This window comes from Leucoraja erinacea, chromosome 10, assembly GCF_028641065.1.
Source record: "Leucoraja erinacea ecotype New England chromosome 10, Leri_hhj_1, whole genome shotgun sequence".
Taxonomy (NCBI): Eukaryota; Metazoa; Chordata; class Chondrichthyes; order Rajiformes; family Rajidae; genus Leucoraja; species Leucoraja erinaceus.
The window spans coordinates 34,279,951-34,294,420 of NC_073386.1; the positions used below are offsets into that span (position 1 = coordinate 34,279,951).

The 14,470-nt window shown below is 43.1% G+C and overlaps 1 protein-coding gene across 2 annotated transcripts; it reads left to right on the top strand.

The window, feature by feature from the left end:
• Positions 1-1,575: 1,575 nt before the first annotated feature.
• On the top strand, positions 1,576-13,978 carry LOC129701013 (GTP-binding protein Di-Ras2-like). Of its 2 annotated transcripts, none has more exons than XM_055641915.1 (2): positions 1,576-2,779; positions 12,971-13,978. In XM_055641915.1, exon 2 carries the CDS (start codon positions 13,079-13,081, stop codon positions 13,670-13,672), a length of 594 nt encoding a protein of 197 aa, XP_055497890.1. In that variant the 5' UTR covers positions 1,576-2,779; positions 12,971-13,078; the 3' UTR covers positions 13,673-13,978. The 2 variants fall into 2 exon arrangements, with proteins under 2 accessions (XP_055497890.1, XP_055497889.1); XM_055641914.1 differs by lacking the exon at positions 1,576-2,779 and adding an exon at positions 7,912-8,180.
• Positions 13,979-14,470: the final 492 nt, after the last annotated feature.

The following is a 14,470-nucleotide window of genomic DNA, read 5'->3' on the forward strand; positions in this document are numbered from 1 at the left end:
AATACCACTGGGAACCATGGTTGAGTAGGCCAATCGGGTACTACCAAAATACCAGACGCAGAGTCTTGTTGTATTTTCCTTAATACCCGACTGATGAGGCAGAAAGGAGGGAATGCGTAAATAAACAATTTCCCCCCAATGCAGCGAAAATGCATCTGTCGCAGGTCGCGGTTTCAAACTTACCGCTGCGGGGGAACGCTCCACCCTGCCTGTCGTTTCGCAAGCGTGAAAGCGATATGACACGCATGCGTCATGGCGGGCTTCTTCACGTAGTCACTCACGTGACTCCGAAGTAAAATAGAACTATGTAGGTGCACTCCTATTCTACAACACTCTGCATGGCCCTGCCTTTTACTGTACGAGTTCTACCAAAATGTCTTACCAAAATACAACACCTTGCATTTATCTGAATTAAGCACCATCTTCCATCCCTAAAGCCATTGGCCCAGTTGATGAAGACCCAATATCTTATATGTACATATAAATATGTGTGTACTTCTTTAAGTGTCTGTATTGTGTGTGCATACGTGTGTAGTCTGCCAGAAGCTATCCTATTTGCCTCTTGTAAGGTCCTCAACCCCTGACTAAAGTTTTCCCACTTAAAGTTCACTGGTGAGAATGACATTTGCTTTGATGGAACTTAGCGACTATAAATTAGCTGTCATGTTTCCTGCATTGGGACAGTGACTGTTCTTCAGAAAAATCGCCATTTACTGCATTGTACTTGGGAGATATAAATGGGAGGCAGAATCCATGAAGGATTAAAATGATTTTATTTAAATATGCCTTTGTTTTTTGATTGGACTTCAGTTTGTGATGCACCACGTCCTTGAAAGACTAGATTGCTTTTGGTGAAGGTGCTCCCGTGGTGCTCTTGGATGGAGAGTTCCAGGATTTCGATCCAGCAATGATGAAAGGCCGGCAAAACATCTCCATTTGGGATGATGTCGGACTTGGAGCAGAACCTGTTGGTGGTGCCCCCATTCTCCTGCTGCCCTTGTCCTCCTTAATGTTACAGGTGTGCTATTGGAGTCATTGCAATGCATTGTGTGGACGATACACACAGTAGCTGCTGTGCACCAGGGTGAAGGGAATTAATATTTAGAATGATGAATATATGCGCGCGCGCACACACACGCACACACACACGCACACACACATGTATATACAGATATGTAATTAAATATACATATGCACTATATATACATGAATATGTCAGGGCACATGTGTACACACACCAAATCAAGTAGGCTAGACATAAAAAACTGGAGTAACTCAACGGGTCAGATAGCATCTGTCCAGAGATGTTGTCTGTCGCGCTGAGTTATTCCAGCTTTTTGCATCACCTTTGGTTTAAATCAGCATCTGCAGTTCCTTCCTGCACAGGTCAAGTAGGTCATGGATGTTGGTCATGAATGATATTAAGCTTCTTCAGTACTGTGTTAATGTTGCACTCATCTAGGCAAGTGGAAAATATCCTGTCACATTCTTGGTTATAAGGATGGTATTTTTTTTAATTTTTTTTTTAATCAAAAATATTTATTCAAATATTAAAATAGTATTTACAATACAATAAAACAAAACACCACCATAATACAAGACGAACAAATATGCTAAGCAACCGCTAAACAACTATATTGCAATCCTTGTCCAGGATGCATTCAACCCCCCTCGGTGCCCAGTGGTCGCGGAACTCCCTCAGGGTCCCCGTAGACAGGGCGTATTCCCTTTCTATCCGCACCCGGGCACGGACGTATCCCCGGAAAAGGGGCAGGCAGCCGGCTCGGGTAGAGCCCTCCACCATCTGGCGCCTTGACTCGCGGATGGCCAGCTTGGCCAGGCCCAGGAGCAACCCAACCAGGAAATCATCAGCCCTACCCTCCCCTACGCACAGGGTGTCCAAAGATGAGTGGGTGAAAAATGCAACCAGAAGGCAAGGAGCAGCCCCTTTAGATATTCAAACAGTGGCTGCAGCCTCACGCACTCCATGTACACGTGGTAGACAGACTCTTCCAGCCCGCAAAAGTGGCAGGCGGCTGGCGAGTCTGTGAACCGCGAGAGAAACGGGTTGCAGGGAACTCCTCGGTGTAATACCCTCCACCCCAGGTCCCCAATGTAGAGGGGGAGAATAAGGATGGTATTGGCGTGTTGGGAGGTGAGTCACTCACTACAGAATTCCCAGACCAGTTCTTCTGCTCACTGTATTTATGAGGTTTGTCCTGCTGTTTCTGGTCAATGGGCTCCCCAGGATGGTGAAGGTGGGACTTGTCCATAGAAATGCCATTGAATGTCAAGTAACACCTGTGGAGTATTTCTCCCTTAGCGTGACCTGTCCTCTGTCACTCAGAAATGTGCATGGATCGATCATTAGGCAACACAGTAGAGGAAAAGTGCAATGTTTATTAGTAACTTTTGTTTCAAGATTATTACTCCTTTAATTTCAAACGAATTGATTGCTCTGATTCGCACATTGTGTTCATTGTATTGTGACACTGACTCAACCAACAGGAAGTAAAGCCACATGCCGTCTTGTTGAAGATACTACTTTGGTAACAACGGGAGTGCACTGTCTTCAGGACGAAATGTAACTCTTATTTTGAAGGAGATTTCCACCACTGTAATTTAATCTGGAATGAACATGCTGGTCGTTCTCTGCCCACACAATCTCTACGGAGCTTCCAGGCTGTTTATATATAAAAGAGCATTCCAAAAGTGTCTCACCAGCAATCTGCAGCCTTCAAGAGGTCTTTTTAAATGAAGTATTTATTTCCATCGTCTGGTAAGTTTCGGTAGAATTGCCACCAGCGTTTAGAGAATATGTACCTGTGATTTTGTCCTATTTTTTCTAATACTCATTAAATCAACTGGAGACTAAAAGTGGCATTTAGATAAACAAAGTTGCTGCCTTGGCGAATATCGATGCTATTATCTTTATGTAAACTGTGAGGGTTCGCAGCTGCCACAATGCGTCTGACGAGTTATACCAATGTAATTTGGCACAAGCTGGTTTAATTGTGGGAAAAACTCTTCAAAGCCCTTCCAAGACGGAGGAATTCCCCAGAAAGTAGCTCGTTTTCTTTTGTAGAACTTTCCTCTGTCAACGCATAGATCTACAGTTAGGGAACCAACTGCCGGTACTGATGTATTTGAGTGTTTCAGGGAATTTCCTCTGATTATTTTCAAGCTTTGTCCATCTCTTTTGAACTCATTTGGTTCGATACTATTTGATTTTGGAATGGTGGTTACTTATTATATAAATTATGTGACCTGTTTTCTGTTCCTATGATTCTCTTAGTACTTTATTTGTAAATTCTGAACTCGTGAATTCGAGATTTCAGTGGTTTTCTGTATGCGGCTCACTCAGATACACTTGGCACAAACCGGCTTTTCCCATTTGGACCGTATAAATATAAGCCGTTTACAATCGCGTTGGACTCACTACATTTCTATGATCTGTAATCGTTTAACATTGAGTATAAACGATTATATTTAATACTCGGAATGCATATTGATTTTAGCGATGCCATATAACTTTCTCTGTATGTGAAGGGAACGATCGATTCTAGTATGTTTACACCTCTCTGTAAAACATCCATTCTTACCGCGTTGGGCACTGCATCCAGATGCACATTTGAACAACATGGATGAGGTTACTAATAATCAATGTTCATAATGTGCAGGCGATTCAGAAAGTGAGGTTAAAATATGGCGTGGGCGTCAACGCGAGGGAAATCTAAGAAGCTTTTCTGCAACATTTTCCGTGTCAATGGTGGTTACTTCGTAGCAGCGACGCCTGTACCTGTTTATAATCAGAGCGTGTGTTGTTCACAAAACCTTGTCAATGGACCTAGAAGGAAACTTCACGTGAAATATACGTTAAAAAATGTAAAGCCGCGGAGAAACCAAGTATATTTCTTGAAACAAAATACCATGTATTTACATTGTGCTTTTTTTTTTACAAATTTGTATTAAGCGGTGCTGAATGTAACTTGCATTGTATTCGAGCCGCTGTTTATGTGTCCTCTGTCCGATTGAGTTGTTCACTCACCGGATTAGGTAGCAAACATGTCACACATGTTATTCACGTTAGAATTAATCACCTCTCTGACTAACATATCGTGCGTACATATTTGCAATCCTAGATCCCCCTGCTCTACAACATTCCCCAGGCATTCCCCTGATACCCTCTGCATGCGTCCTACCCTGGTTAGATTTCCAAAATCTAATGCAACATCTCGCATTTCTCGGAATTAAACACCGGCGCACCTGCCTAACCAATCAAAGATACTGCTGCAATTTTTGACAACCATCTTTGTTATCCACAATACCACCCACTTCAGTGTCATCTGCAAACTTACAATTCATGCCTGGTGTACGTTCTCCTCCAAATGCTGTATAAAGGTGTATAAGGTCACGAGGGGAATAGATAGGATATATGCACAGTCTTTTACTCAGAGTCGGGCAATCAAGAACCAGGGGGCACAGCTTTAATGTGAGAAGAGAAAGATTTAATAAGAACCTGCCAGGAACTTTTTCACACAGTGGATGGTGGGTATATGGAACGAGCTGCCAGAGGGGGTAGTTGAGGCAGGTACTATAACAACATTTAAAATACATTTGGACTGTACATGGCTGGGAAAGGTTAGAGGGGCTAGTGTAAATGCAACATGGCGAGTTGGGCCAAAGGGCTTGTTTCTATGCTGTATGACTATGACATTGAAGGATGGTTGTTGTTTTGACACCTTGTTCTGAAGCTCTCTTTCTCCTTTTTGTATTCCACCTCATCATTGTTCAAAATCTGGTCCACCACAGTGGTGTCATCTGCAAGCATGTAAATTAAGTTTGCAGCTGATACCAGTGTAGGGGGCAGGGTCACGTAAATTGAGATGGAGCAGAATTAGGCCATTGAAGCATTAGTGCAGAGGGAATATAATAAGCGTGGGAGAATGCATTCTTGCAGGGCATTAGTGTTGATCATTATCATGGAGGATGTTTTGTCACCTATCCTTGCTGATTGTGGTCTATGGGTCAGAAAGCAGAGGATCCAATGGAAGAGGGGAGTGTGTCCAGGAGTTTGGAGATTATTTTCATTTGGATTATGGTGTGGAAGGCAGAATTATAGTCAATCACTGTGAATCTGATGCAGATGTCCTTGTTATCCAGATATTCCCATTTGGTTCCATCCTTGACAATGGATCTCCCAATTAATAGTATTGTGAAACTAACTTCACCCTCAAACACTAATAGAATTTAAGTTATATTAAGGCAATTTAGAGTAGCAGCAAAACAACCAGAGACATTTCATGGTGGCACAACGGTGCTGTGGTAGAGCTGTTGCCTCACAGTGCCAGAGACCCGGGTTCGATCCTGACCAAGGGGTGCTGTCTGTGCAAAGCTTTACATTCTCTCTGTAACTGTATGTGTTTTCTTTGGGTGCTCCCACATTCCAAAGACGTGCATGTTTGGAGGTTAATTGGCTTCTGTAAATTGCCCCTAGTGTGCAGGATGCAAAAGTGGGAGAACCTACAACTAGTGCAAGGGTGGGTGATGGTCTGTGTGGACTCTGGGCCAAAGGGCCTGTTTCCACACTGTATCTCTAAACTAAACTAAACCCCACTAAAGGCACAGCCACAATACAAGCTATTGTGTTGAGAGATGAAGACTAAAGGGCAGTGGATAAAAGGTTAGAGAGATTCAGATAGAGTAAGTTTGAGGAAGCAGAATTTGATTCCAGAGTTAGGAGTTGAGGGAGAAACTGTTTCCAAGAAAATTAATTACATCCAAAGTGCAGCAATGTGTCAGTCCTCCAGTTACAGTCATAATTAGGCTTCATTTAAATGCCATCAGTAAGCTGTGGCTGCTAAATAGCTATTTCCCACTTACCGTCCCCCTCCTACCCATAACCATTTCAGAATTGGAAGCAGCAGGCAGGTCAGGTATCAGGGTTGTAGGAGGAGTTGAACTTCAGTGTGGAAACCTTCCAAAATGCTAATTGTATTTCTTGGGCTCCAGAAGAGCATTCACGGTGGTCTGGGGTCCACTGAAGTATAAACGGAACATTTGCTGGGCCATTTTCTAGTGGACTCTAATGGATTCATTCAGAATTCTGATCCAATTTCTCAGCACAGCAGAACATCTGTAAATCTACACCAGTCTATGTGTTCTTGACATTCACTGATGGGATTTTTGTGTGCAACTAGTGTACAATTCAGATGTGTTTTCAGTATTTGAACTCCCTACCTACTAGCACTTTGGGTCAACCTCTTCAAACTCTGTGAAGGGAAAGCTGCCCCTTTTCATGGGCAATTAGAAATGCTGGCGTGCCACAAACAAGTGCACAGATATAGGCAACAAAAGCCTGTAGCACCACAATTCCTATCAACGTTTTCCTTCATTGCTGATTGTCCCAGCATTCACAAGCACACATCATGAATAAAAGATCCCAGTAATTAACATTCCAAATCAAATTATTATGCATAATCAAGGTTAAAATCAAACAAGAAACAATTAATCATCTTAGTGCATGCACATAGTGTTAGTTTTCCATCCATGCTTTCGTGTTTTATCGATTTTGTGTATTTCTCCCTCAATCACCTCAGCTTTTCTCAGGTCGGCTATTCACTTGCAAGCAGAAGAGACTGTGAAATGTGACTGAGCAGTTCTGTGCTGAAGTGTCTCAACATCAGACAGGGCAGCCTAAGTATGAGTAACAGCCACCTGGGCTAGCCAGCTAATGGGTGATGGCAAGGACACATGTGGGATGGTACTAGTGGATAATAAATACCTTCACCCAAGAAAGGGGAAAGACTAGGTATAAGCTGAAGGCAGAGTGAAATAATCCTACATATCTGTATCTTGTAAATCAGAAGAGATTGTAGGATGCGGAGAAAGGGAGATGTAAGCCTAATGTCATTTCTACTCATTTATGTTCCCCCATTGCCCACAGACTGCATGGCTACTGTCTCACTATTGAACAGTATCTTCATATCCAGACATTGAAGCATATGCATAATGTAGCACTGCCTGTCAGTTGCTGCTGGTAGAGGCTGTGTGACAAGTCTTCCATGAGATTGAGGGGAAAATCTTAATTAGTGTATTGCAATATGCTTGACTGACCTATCTGTCATGATGTACGTGAGTGCTGAAATAACGGTAGTTGGTGTAGATGTGGTGGAGCACAAGAATATTAGTTGGAATGAGGACTGGCAGAGCTTGTTGTTGCACAAGATGTGGACGTGTAAAGCACTGAACATAATGTGAGCTGATAGTTTACTGCATTCTGATACGTTTGCTGAAGTAATTAAACATCAGCAAACACTCAATGATTGGTGGCTTATTTCTGATATTGATCATTGGTGCTAAGATCATTGGTGCTAAGTTTTGAAAGATTGAAGAAATGAGGGCTATGTGGAACTAGACCATAAATAGAGTTTGGCGCCTTGGGAAGATCAGCAGGGCAGGCTTGAGGGACCAAATGTCCAACTCCTGCTCCTTCATTGTTTGTGATCTTGTGTTAAACTATCCAATTTGAGACATTTATGTCCTCCCATTGTTGTTTCATGGCCAAACTGGAGACCTTCTTAGTTCCCCAGGCTCAAAGAATCTTTATTCCCCCAACACCTACACCCCCAACTTTTCAACTGACATATCAAGAAGAGTGTCAAAAAGTGATGGAGGTGCTTCTGTCAACATTGACGTTTATGACGAGGGACAAGTGTGTGTATAATCAGTATGGATCAGGTTGGTACTAGTGTGCTGCTTGGCAGGTGACCGTGGACACGGATTGGTTGGGACGAGCATCTTTGGCCACTCGTTGTAACGCCACGCCTCCCCGGTTAGCCTCTTCAATATTCCCGTCCAATTCCACACACACAAAATAATGAATGAAAAACGGGGTGGTTTCTTCCGAAAAATCGATAGGCAATCCCGCTTCTCCCCCACACACTGACTTCGAAGGGTCCGAATGTAGAAGATTGGAAAGAAATTACAATCTCAGAAAAAAAAGTGGTGTTAATCTGTTTTAACTGAAATAACGGTTATAGTTTCGTCCATTCATTCAAATACAGCCAACTCTCCCCCAGCGGGGAATGGGCTTTCCTCACCCTGCTGTCTACATGGCAAGTAGTATACGCAGGAATTCTATTTACGTTTTTTTTAAATCATCAAGAATCATGCTCGAGGTACGTACAAATGTAAGGGTAGAAGAGTAATGTTTCGTCTCCAATTAAGAAATATGATGATGTTTCAGTTAAATTGGTTTTAAATAACGTCCGCAGATTACTCGTGACATTATTGTCACAGTGCCTGGCTGGCTCCCGCGGTGTCTACGTGCTGAAGGCATTCAGGGCTATTCTCTCCCCTGCTTCTATTTCTTCATTTTTTTCGAAACTAACATTGCTGTTATTTATTAATCTAATCCTGGAGTTAATATCTCGGCCGCCTCCGTGAGAGGGTGTCGAATACAGGATATATTTCACCCGGGAATCTCTGCCCATGGATTGCATTTTGTTAGGAATCGCATCTTATTTCACCAATGTACACAAAGCAACGCTAAGACAATGTGTTCATTTAAATATATATTTTGAACACATTGAGCGACGAGAGGGATTATTTGCGCGTGCAGAATTAAATTAAACAGTCGACCGTCTGCAAAGACAAGAATAACTAGCAGGGCAGGGGGTGGGACTGGAGGAATAAATGAAAGGATACGTGGGCTGGGGTGGCGGGTGGAGGAAGTGGTTGGAGGCGAGTGATCGGAGATGGGAGTGACGTGGAGGCTATTTTGGAGCATTGTATGTGGAAAAAAATACATCAGGGCGAGGGAGGAGGAAGGGAACCGACCCCCAAGTCAGGAGGCAACAATTGACGTCAGGCTCCCGTGTGCCCCACCTCCCCACTCCTCCTCACTCTGGTCTTCATGTAGTCATTTCCAGGGATATCCTTCCCCGAGGGCTGTCACCTCTAAGACTGGCTGGGACTGGGCGGGAATGCTGGTCGCGAAGTTTATGAACGAGCTGTGCGGTAGGTGTGTATTTCTGCCAGGGCACTTGGGTGCATTGTCACCTCTGCCCCGGGAGCTGGAGGCTCACCAGCTGTACCGGCGGAATTTAAGTCTTGTTCCCGCCGGACATTCGAGTGGAAATGCCTCTCGTCACCTGCAGGATTGCGGCCAGGAGTGGGAATGATGTCTGATTTGGGCACTCCATTTATATGATGACCAATCATGCCAACTGTTACGCTAAATGTACTTCGATGGAATCGAGACAGATCGAGAATGGATGTGGCAACTGTGCCGCTTGCATTGGGACTGCGTTTTAAATGTCAGCAGCCTCTTAAGTATAGACTTCTTCCTCAATTTATCAGGTGTAATGATCTCAGAATGGCCCCTCCCTTTTTTCTCCAACAGAGATGTTGGTTAGAATAAATTATAATTATGGGCCACCGGTTCATACTGGTGGAAAATATGGAATTACTTTTCCGATGCTTGGGATTTTTTGCCAGCAGTTTGGAGTCCTATCGTGCGATTTAAAAAAAATCATCATGTCATTAGTGACACTGCTTTATTGCAACAAAGTTGAATTCAAAGATTATCTTGAGAGTTCAGGAACTTGTATTGCTATTTTGGGGAATGGTGCTATTTTACCGTTTTGTGAAATTAACACAAACCAATTAATTTTTTATTTTTTTTTGGTCGTTGCATTTCTGTGAGAGAGATTGAGTTATTGGAGGAATTCTAGAACAATTGTGCAATGGCAGCGCAAAGGGTGCAGGCAGTGCATAATAAGTCACAGACAGAGTTCTCAGGGAGCTGCATCCAGTTTCAGAGGAAAAGGGCCCGTGAGCCATGAAATAATTTGAACGACTACTCTGAACGTTAAATGTGAGGGATTGATGGAGAGGGAACTAATGTGGTTTGTTCGGGAGAGATGATTGTGCAGATTAGAACATGGGCACAAGTTTTTTTCAATAAACTCATGTTTATGGTGATTAGAAAGTAGGCTTTGCAGGAGAACATTGTGAAAGTCACCCGGCCCTGACGGCTTCACTGTAGAATATTACAAAGCTTTCTCTGCTCTCCTCGCACCAGTCCTGAGAGATATGTACAATGAGGCGTTTTTACATCGTCGCATCATCGTGGGCTACTATCTCCCTAATTCTTAAAAAGGAGAAAGATCCCCTGCTTTGTAGTAGCTATAGACCAATTTCACTCCTGAATGTGGACCACAAAATCCTCTCTAAAGCCCTTGCGCTCCGTCTTCAACGTGATGCCCTCTATTATCTCGTTAGACCAAACAGGGTTCATACCAGGCCGACAGTCTTCCCACAATACTAGGCGTCTCCTTAACATCATCCATTCACCGAGTAGTGAGACCCCGGAGATAGTGGTCTCCCTCGACGCCGAAAAAGCTTTCGACAGGGTCGAGTGGAGGTGCTTATATGAGGCGATGGACAGGTTTGGCCTCGGTAACAGTTTTATTCTTTGGGTCAGTCTATTATACTCGTCCCCGGTGGCCTCAGTACAAACAAACGGCACACTGTCGCCCCACTTCCCCCTTCAGAGAGGTACCAGACAGGGTTGCCCGTTATCACCACTTCTGTTTGCTGTCGTGATAGAGCCCTTGGCGGTCTGGTTACGCTCAGAGAAGGGCTTTAAAGGTATTACACGGTTCGACACAACTCATAAAGTCTCATTGTATGCAGATGACCTGCTCCTGTACAACTCGAACCCAGTCAGCTCTCTCCCTGTGATTACGAATATTTTAGAACGGTTTGGCGCGTATTCTGGTTATAAACTTAACTACCAAAAGATTGAGCTATTACCGATCAACTCATTGGCTAAGCAGCTCCCTCGCTCTTTAACCTCATTCAAATGCGCAGAGGACGGGTTTCGCTACCTCGGCGTCTTTATCACAACACCCTTATCTGATATGTTCCACACAAACTTTCTGCCTCTAGTTGAGAAAGCTGAAAGAGATTTTGACCGCTGGTCAGTTTTACCGCTATCCCTCGTGGGCCGGATAAATCTGGTCAAGATGGTCGTCCTACCCAAATTCCTGTATCTTTTCCAGCACGTCCCTATACTTATCACTAAATCTTTTTTTGATAAATTAGAAAGGACAATATCTAAATTTTTATGGGGTAGCAAACCGGCTAGAATCCGAAAGGCGATACTGCAGTCTCCTAAGAGTGACGGCGGTTTGGCACTTCCTGACTTTAGGCGATACTATTGGGCAGCTAACTTGCAAAAACTCCTGTATTGGATGAATGATGATTGCGACCACCTACCGACCTGGGTACACATGGAAAAGGCGAGTTCACATCTCCCGTTGCGGTCTGTCCTATGCTCCCAACTCCCCCTTCCTATAACATCTGCGGGTGCAGGCCCAATTGCGTCCCTCTCGCTCAAGATATGGAGTCAACTCAGGAAAAACTTTGGTTTACAAGGCCCTTCCATCTTGACCCCACTGCTTAAAAACCACATCTTTAAACCTTCAAGTACAGACCACGCATTCAAAACCTGGCATAGCAACGGTATCAGTAGTATCAAAAACCTATACAAGGATGGCATCTTTTCGTCTTTTGCGGAGCTCTCGTCCAACTATAGCCTCCCAAACTCCCACCTTTTTCGTTTTTTCCAGATTAGGGATTTTGTGAAGAAGACATTCCCCCATTTCCCAAATCGCCCCCCTGAAACCCTGACCGATACCATCTTAGCTCTAGATCCCAACCGGAAGAAATGCATCTCTGTTTTGTATAACTTGTTAGGGTCGGTTATATTGAAACCTCATACCTCATTAAAAGCTGCGTGGGAGGGTGAGCTGAATACGAAACTAACAGACCATCAATGGGACTCTGCCTTGGATTTGATCCATTCTTCCTTCATATGTGCCCGTCATGGCCTAATCCAATGCAAAGTCCTTCACAAAGTCCACTACACAAATGCAAGATTATCTAGAATTTACCCCACTGTTAGGGACACCTGCAACAGATGTAATCAATCTTCTGCCAACCATAGCCATATGATTTGGTCTTGCCCTAACGCAGCAGCCTTTTGGAGGAGTGCTTTCGACTTGATAAGCAGAGCCTACGGCCAGACTATTCCTCCAAACCCACTGTCAGCCATTTTCGGTAACCCTCCCAACACCAACCTCTCTGTTGCGGTGAAACGGGTTCTAGCTTTTACAACCTTGTTAGCCCGGAGACTGATCTTGCTTAACTGGAGGCTCACCTGTCCCCCGACACATGCCCGCTGGATTAAGGAGGTGCTTTACAATTTAAAGCTTGAAAAACTTAGGTTCTCTCTCAAAGGCTCTACCAAGACATTCCCAGATACATGGAACCCTTTCTTGGAACTTGTTAACTCTCTCAACTTGTCCCCGGACTCGGAAGAGGACTGAGTGCTCTCCACCATTCTACTGCTCTACTGCAGCTGCTCTCCCCTTAACCCCCCCCCCCCCCCCCCACATTTATTTATTTAATTACTTACTTATTTACTGTTATCAGTGACCCTTTTATTTATTTATTTATTTATTTATCTATTTATTTATTTATAGTACTTTTTGTTTTGTTTATCTTACACATCTTGTGTGGATGTGTATGTATGTGTGTTGTTTGTCCCCGTTTGGTTCCGACCTGATTCGGGTGGGTTGAAGGTGGGTAAGGGTAAGGGCTTTGAGGGTCACTTACATACTGTTGCACAATTATGCCTTGACTGTCACTGTCTGTTATCATTGTATGTATGAAAATTGCTGTGAAATTCAAATAAAAAGATTTAAAAAAAACAACAACAACAACAACAAAAAAAAAAAAGTCAAAACTGGATTTAATGCAAATATTGAGAAGGCAGTTTTCCAACAAAAGTGGCGAGGTTGACATTCTATGGGCTGTGTTATGAAGGAGAAAATAAGTAATATTTATTAAAGAGAGACACTGTATGAGACTAATTATACATATGTTTGTTCTGTTCCAGCTATCTAACACCAGTGGGAATGTCAGGAACTAGACTCACACATCACAAAAACAAACTCTAATTGCAAAGGATATTGCTTCTTCACAAATCTCCAGATAATCTTTCGAAATGCCGGAGCAAAGTAATGATTACAGGGTGGTTGTATTTGGAGCTGCAGGAGTTGGGAAAAGCTCTTTAGTCCTCCGCTTTGTTAGAGGGACTTTTAGAGAAACATACATTCCAACAGTTGAAGATACATACAGGCAGGTAATCAGCTGTGACAAAAATATCTGTACACTACAAATCACGGACACTACAGGAAGCCATCAGTTCCCTGCAATGCAGAGGTTGTCCATTTCCAAAGGCCATGCATTCATTCTGGTGTATGCTGTGACCAGCAGACAGTCCGTGGAAGAACTGCAACCCATCTATGAGCAGATCTGTCAAATCAAGGGAAACGTCCAGAATATCCCCATCATGTTAGTAGGGAACAAGACGGATGAGACTCAGAGAGAAGTGGAGTCAACCGAAGGGGAAGCTCTGGCCACAAAATGGATGTGTTCTTTTCTGGAGACCTCGGCCAAACTCAATTACAATGTGCAGGAACTGTTCCAAGAGTTGCTTACTTTGGAAAAGAGGAGAGCAGTCAGCCTTCAAGTGGATGGGAAAAAATCCAAACAAAAAAAAAGAGACAAACTGAAAGGGAAATGTTCCCTGATGTGAAATATCATCTTATTAAGCCATGTCCCCTGCATGGTACACCCAGGCATGGATTTAATAGACTCCTGTACAACATGGTCTACATTTGCACAGAATGTCTCATTTTCAAATAACCACAAATCAATTGAAAAGTCTTAAAGCAGCTGTACCATCAATGAGGCAAAACTAAATACCAAATCTCTCCAATGGATGGATTCCCTCATAAGCTTTGATTGTTGTTTAGATAAAAAATATGTCTCTTGCATTTTGATGTTTAAATCATTCTTTCCGATGGGGATGGTTAATCCAACAAAAATATATTAAAATGTATCTGTGCAAATTACCAGCAAACGTTTGTTTTATTTTAAAACAGAACTCTTACAGTATAATTACATCATTCATAAATAAATTAAGCAACATTTTCCTTACCAATTTTTTTCTTTTGAGACAGTGGTTTGCCCTGGAGTGCAGAGTTTGATCATGATTTTTGAACCAGTGGGATATCAGAATCTTATTGTTACTTAATAGCCATGAATATCAACAGGCTGCCACTGAACCAGACCAATGGTTTGCCTCCTTTTTCCAGAGGCAGTTGTAACATCAAAGCTGATTACAACAGTTTCATTGTACCTGGGCATATGTCAATAAACTTGACCTGACTTGACTACTTTTCGGACATTATCTTCCCATCCACCATTCCCACCTAGCCCTATTTTTCCCAGCTCTATAAAACGGTGACTAAACATTGTATGGGCAAGTATCCCAAGGGTATTTCTACCTTTAAATGTCCATTCCACTGTATGAAAAGTCCCAGGCTCAGTA